Source organism: Palaemon carinicauda, chromosome 19, assembly GCF_036898095.1.
Source record: "Palaemon carinicauda isolate YSFRI2023 chromosome 19, ASM3689809v2, whole genome shotgun sequence".
NCBI lineage: Eukaryota > Metazoa > Arthropoda > Malacostraca > Decapoda > Palaemonidae > Palaemon > Palaemon carinicauda.
In genome coordinates, this window is record NC_090743.1 from 100,577,728 (window position 1) to 100,585,227 (window position 7,500).

General features: G+C 32.6%; 1 protein-coding gene across 1 annotated transcript in view; it reads right to left on the reverse strand.

The window, feature by feature from the left end:
- Positions 1 to 7,500, reverse strand: part of LOC137659172 (tubulin alpha chain-like) — a 39,128-nt gene that overhangs the window by 27,108 nt on the left and 4,520 nt on the right. Inside the window, exons 4-5 of the mRNA XM_068394231.1 lie at positions 5,354 to 5,363; positions 4,817 to 5,042 (exon numbers count right to left, since the gene is read on the reverse strand). Coding sequence (XP_068250332.1) covers positions 4,817 to 5,042; positions 5,354 to 5,363 — 236 coding nt within the window. The remainder of the gene's footprint in view (positions 1 to 4,816; positions 5,043 to 5,353; positions 5,364 to 7,500) is intronic.

Below are 7,500 nucleotides of genomic sequence, written 5' to 3' on the forward strand. Positions count from 1 at the left end.
AACAGGATAGAATTGTCCAGGGAGATCTGAATGTAAAGGATGGTCAGAGTTGTGAAAAATCTTATGCAACATACATAATGAACTAATTGAACGACGGTGCCAGAGATTAATATCTAGATCAGGAATAAGAAATTTAATAGACCGTAAGTTTCTGTCCAACAAATTAAGATGAGAATCAGCAGCTGAACACCAGACAGGAGAACAATACTCAAAACAAGGTAGAATGAAAGAATTAAAACACTTCTTCAGAATAGATTGATCACCGAAAATCTTGAAAGACTTTCTCAATAAGCCTATTTTTCGTGAAATTGAAGAAGACACAGACCTTATATGTTTCTCAAAAGTAAATTTACTGTCGAGAATCACACCTAAAATTTTGAAAGAGTCATACATATTTAAAGAAACATTATCAATACTGAGATCCGGATGTTGAGGAACCACCGTCCTTGACCTACTTACAATCATACTTTGAGTTTTGTTAGGATTCAACTTCATACCCCATAATTTGCACCATGCACTAATTCTAGCTAAATCTCTATTAAGGGATTCACCAACCCTAGATCTACATTCAGGGGATGGAATTGATGCAAAGAGAGTAGCATCATCTGCATATGCAACAAGCTTGTTTTCTAGGCCAAACCACATGTCATGTGTATATAGTATGAAAAGTAATGGGCCAAGAACACTACCCTGTGGAACACCGGATATCACATTCCTATAATCACTATGGTGCCCATCAACAACAACTCTTTGAGATCTATTACTCAAAAAATCAATAATAATGCTAAGAAACGACCCACCCACTCCCAACTGTTTCAGTTTGAAAACAAGGGCCTCATGATTAACACGGTCAAAGGCAGCACTAAAATCAAGGCCAATCATACGAACTTCCCGACCACAATCAAGGGATTTCTGTACAGCATTGGAGATTGTAAGAAGGGCATCACATGCTCCAAGGCCTTTACGAAAACCAAATTGCAAACTAGGGAAGAGATGATTACCTTCAGCAAACCTATTAAGACGTTTTGCCAGAAGACGTTCAAAAACTTTAGATAATATGGGAGTTATGGAAATTGGGCGGTAATCAGTGGGATTTGAGCTACCACAAACACATTTACATAGAGGAGTAACATTACCAATTCTCCAACTAGTGCTAAAAGCTCCTCTTCTTGCTAACTTGCGCAAAATAACAGATAACTTTGGAGCTAAGAAATCTGCTGTCTTTATAAAAAACAAAGGAAAAATACCATTTGGGTCTACACCTCCATAAGCATCAAGGTCCATCAACAGAGCTTTAATCTCACGAGATCGAAAAGCTAAACTAGTTAGTTTAGCCTCAGGAAAACAGGAATGAGGAAGTTCAAGTTTTTCATTACTCTGTTTACTGTCAAAAACATCAGCCAAAAGGGTTGCCTTTTCCTTTGGACAGTGAGTGACTGAGCCATCTGGTTTAAGTAAAGGAGGAACTGTTGCATCTACACCAAAGAGTGCAGATTTAAGGGTAGACCACCATTTATGTTCCTGAGTTGTACCAGAAAGGGTTTCTTTTATGGTTAAATTGTACTCCTTTTCAGTTGAGGCATAAACTCTCTGAGCAAAAGCTCGAAGCTGAGTATAGTTGTTCCAGGTCAAATCTGATCTGTTACCCTTCCAAAGTTGATAGGCCTCCTGCTTCTCCAAAAAAGCACGTCTACAATCATCATTGAACCACGGTTTGTCCTTCACTCGGTACCTTAGCACACGAGAAGGGATACGCCTATCAATTATGTTGACTAAATTCTCATTCAAAGGGACAACAGGATCTACACTATTATATAATTGTGACCAATTCAAGAACAAAAGATCATGTAAAATCCCATTCCAGTCTGCTTGGGATTTCATATAAATTTTACAAGAATATGATATATCAGGGACAGGCTGCTCAGTCTTCACTAATAATGAAATCAAGGCATGATCAGATGTCCCGACTGGAGAACCAACCTTACCAGTTATAACGCCAGGGGAGTCAGTGTATACAAGGTCCAAGCAATTACCAGACCTGTGAGTAGCTTCATTTATGATTTGCTCACAGCCTGATTCAGAGGCAAAGTCTAAAGCTCTTAAGCCATGGCGATCGGTAGGAGAGATAGAACTTAACCACTCCCTATGGTGAGCATTAAAATCACCAACAAAGACAAAAGAAGCCTTTCTATCATCTTCTTGTATCTTAGCCATAATGGTAAGAAGACAATCGGGTTACAATACATTTCCTTGGAGAACTCCACTGTTCACTGGAAATTCATGTGATAAGACTCCATTAATATTATCTTTGCACTTGCTATGCTCATGACCAGACTTAATCAAATTTACATATTTAAGAGAAATTCCATGATAACGCAGCGCTCTCCACAAAATTGGCCGGTGCATGCTATCAAAGGCTTTTTCATAGTCCACAAATGCCATCAAAGGGGGCTTTCTATATTCTAGGCATTGCTGTACAATATGTCTCAAAGTGAAAATTTGGTCAGCACAACTTCTGCCTTTTCTAAATCTCTCAGCTTTTCGTCAGTCTTACTCTCCATTCTTTTTAGAATAAGCATGCTATATATATTCATAACAACTGACGTAAGTGTGATGTCTCTGTAATTATTGCAATCAGTCAGGTATTTTTTTTTTTTTTGCTATTTTCACCAACACTCTTAATTCTCATTCATCAGGTTTTGCCTCTTCATATATATATATATATATATATATATATATATACGTATATATATATATATATATATATATATATATATATATATATATATATATATATATATATATATGTATATATACATATATAGTATATATGCATATATATATATGTATATATATGTATATATATATATATATATATATATATATATATATATATATATATATATATATATGTATGTATGTATACATCCCAGATCCAAGTTGGTATTAACTTTACATATCTACACATATAATACTGTATATATATATATATATATATATATATATATATATATATATATATATGTATATGTGCATATATATGCATGTATATATATATGTATATATATATATATATATATATATATATATATATATGTATGTATGTATATATCACAGACCCAAGTTGGTATTAACTATATATATATATATATATATATATATATATATATATATATATATATATATATATATATATATGGAGATATATATATATATATATATATATATATATATATATATATATATATATATATAGTTAATAGCACCTTGTGTCTGTGATGTATGTATATATATATATATATATATATATATATATATATATATATATATATATATATATATATAGTTAATAGCACCTTGTGTCTGTGATGTATGTATATATATATATATATATATATATATATATATATATATATATATATATATATATATATATATATATATATATATATATATATATATATATATTAGTAAATATTTTAGAAAATTAGTTTTGTCCAAGGAACACTGACAAATTCCTTTAGAGGAAGCTTATTATAGAATTCACAGAATTCAGACAAATAGAGGCTTAATATAACTGTTGTTCTGTCTTTTGATTTTGTCAATACAATCGAGTCGGTTTATTTATTTATCCGTATGTCTGTCTGTGGACTGGATTACGTCAAAAATACTTGATGGATTTTGACGAAATTTTCACCACAGATAGATCATAGGTCATGGACGACCCAAATAAATTCTGGAGATGATCAGGCTGGATTTGGATTTTTCGTCATCTACAGTCAACATATGAAAAAGGGGATGCTCTGTCCGTAGACTTCAGGTAAATGTTACAGTAAATTCATCCACATTCAGTCTATGAAAAAATGAAGTGTGTCGTCCGTAGATTTGAGTAAAATGATGACAATATTAATTAACGGAGGTCAGAAATTTCTGATTGCTCTTGTTAATCATACTAATGGAATGATAAATGTAGATTTTTTTATATATGACATTTAAATCATTTTCAGTGTTGGGAAGAGCATATAGAGTTGCAGAAGTTGGTTTTCGATATCTAAAGGATTTCGGTTATATCATCCAAAGCTAAAATTAGTTATTTCACAGTTGAGTACTAAAGAAGTAAAATTGGTGGAGGATTCACTCAGGCAATGGAAGACAAGGTTAGTAAATTATACTGCTATTATTGCTGTACTTTTAACATATCGCACACAAAACCTCAACCTAATAAAGGAAATTGGGGTATTTGCCAACAAGAGCCATTTGATAAGTTGAAAGGCATCTTGGAAACATATTCTATCATTAAGATACTCGATTTATATAAAGATTTTGGGTCGATGTTTCTTTTGTAGGTTTATGATTATATGTGTATGAAATATGTGTATGGTAAACAGTATGCAAGCTGAAAGCTTGACTGTGCTGAAATTAACTATTCAATAATTGAAAAGGGATGTTTAGCTGAGATATGTGCCTTGAAGAAGATTTGTTAATACCTAAATTGAATAATCTTTTGTTATTGAGTTTGACCACCAGCGTTTGAAGTATTGAGTATTGCCAATTATTCAAATTTTAGACTGCTGCAATGGGCAATGAACCTACGAATGTTTGATTACACAATAGAAAATATTCCAGGACGAGATAGTGTAGGAGCAAATTGTGATTGTGTTTGTTCCGTATGAATCCCAACCCTTAATACCCCACCCCTACTCAAAATATCAAATTTCAGGAAATATTTATTCATTAAATAAAAATAATCCATGAACTTGAAGTAAATCAACACTTTCTTTCCCTTCTCAAAAGCTAATTATAAAACCATACTCACCCACAACGGTGGGTTCCAAGTCAACGAAGATGGCCCTTGGGACGTGTTTACCAGCCGTTGTCTCAGAAAAGAAGGTCCCAAAGGAGTCGTCAGCTGTGTCTTCCTCATCCTCGGATACTGCTAACTGCCCATTTGGAAGGATGCCATGCTCCAAACAGTAGAGTTCCCAGCAGGCGTTCCCTATCTGGACACCAGCCTGACCAACATGGATGCTGATACACTCTCTCTACAAAGAGAAATTTCCAACTTTCTTGTAATCTTCACAGAATATCCATAGCTGAAGATTGGTAAAGCACTAGCTTAGTAACTACTGTGTGATAGAATTATTAAAATAGTTTGAATGATTAAATAATTCTCATGTACATGAACATCATAAAACAAAAAGACAAAAAAGCAAAGTCTTTTTTAAGACCTGGTGTTAAAAAGTAGTATCAAATCCCACTTAAAATATGCAAACCCCTACTTTGCGCTGGAAAGGGCTTTGCTGCCAATAGTGAGAAAAATAAAATATCTATGGCAAGAGCTGCAACATTTTACCTCATTAATTCTGTTTAGAAAATGACTATGTGCATAAAGGTTATAAATATGATGTTATTTGTTTGTTCATTGGGATTTTTAGAGTAATGAATCGTATGATATACAATTCTCGTGACTGCGAGATGGACATACGATATGTTTGATTATTATCTATTGTCGGGAACAATCATGTAACATTTCGTTCAAGGATATTATCATGAAGGAAATTTTTTTTCCTTACAATTGTGATTAATTGGATATAAATAAGGATAAAAACAATCTCATTAACAGGAGAGGTACATAGTCAAAAGTGCTCAAACAACTGATAAATAAAATGAAGGTTAGCTTCTCTGTTTCTGGTTCTATGCATAGGAGCAGGAACGGAACATTCTCTAAAATTAATGAAAAGAGAAACAGGATTTGGCATATTTACTGTGAAGTGGAGATGTTCCTTTACAATTTCAAAGTGAGCATTAATATAAAATGCTTTGACATGCAATTCCAGAAGAACAAATGACCAATTCTGACAATGAAAGTACATCTGTATTTATATGGGGTCATTTCTCAAGTTTTATTATTTACATAAGAAACTCACATAGCTATGAACGATCAATGCCTGGCAACTAACAAAAGTTCCAAACTTTGTCCCTGCCATCTCGACATTCTAATTATAGTTTTATATTTCATTAAAAAAAACTAGTGTACTCATCCAGTCAAAAATGACTGCTAAACATTTAAACAGATATATATATACACGTGAACAACCCTCTCCCCAGGGTATGACTACTCCCTCTACCATCTACCCGAAGAATGGGAAGACACCGAGTAGTTAGTTATACGTCTAGCAATGCCGCTGAGCGTGACTTTATATATATATATATATATATATATATATATATATATATATATATATATATATATATATACATATATATATACAGTATATATGTATATATATATATATATATATATATATATATATATATATATATATATATATATACACTAGCTCTTTATTATATAGGGGAGATATACTGTACGTATCCTAGTTTGAAATGTAAAATTACAATACTGGGAGTAAAAATAATAATAGACTTTGCCTGACCTGATTTGATTAATGAGAGCTTGGCGTAACAGCTTGGTACTGGAACCTTTAGGTTATTTAATGCCGTATTAGGTCAATAAAGTGAGGGACTTGAAACATCTTGGACAGCTAGATGAGAGATTCCGGTAAAGTCAGGTAAGACAATTGTAGCCAAGAAAATATGTGATGAATTACCATTCTGACTAATATCAGTCAACATAAAATTCCATGTGAAAACGCACCAAAATATTTATGTCAAATATCAGAATATTCATATGCAAACTGATAGTTCTAATTTGTGAATAGGAGTTTGCATTTGAATTCTGGTGTGAGTCTAAGTGCAACTATATGATTTTTCAATAGAGCGGTTAAAATGTCTATTTCTGCCAATGTTATATATCACTAGCAGATATAATGCTTTATGACATCCAAGTTTTTCTTTTTCTTTTACATTATCAATGTAGATATGTATTAACCTACGCCAACGAAATTGGGAGAATGTTATGTTTTCGCCTCTGTTCGTCCGTTTGTCAGTTTGTTTGTTTGTGAACGACTTCCTGGCCACAATTTTACTCATAGATTAATGAAACTTTTAGGGATTAATTGGTAAATTGAGACCTGGAAGTGATTAAATTTTGAAAGTCCTAGGTCAAAGGTAAAGGTCAAGTTGGAGCAAAGGGTCGACCAAATTAACCCTAACCTTAACCCCAAGTTCGCACTAGGTTGATACATAGACTTCAAATACGCATACATTCTAAACTGATTCTGGGAAAGGCAAGCCATGCACCTTTCCTTCTGAAAAAGAGACAGATTTTTTTCTACTTATTTCTTTTCTGACAAAAAAAGAATCATAAAGAAAAAATTATACTTAAGTGATTTACATCTACATGAGAATATTAAGTAAATTGGTAAAAAGGATAAAGAAATTTTATGATAAACTTTGGGCCATCTAACGTAATTTTCTTTAAAGCATTCACAAAATGGAATTACACGGACCCGTACATTCTGACTGGTCTATGACAGCTTGCTGAAACAGATTTACATAATTGTTTGTTATGCATAACAAGTTATTTTACGATAAACT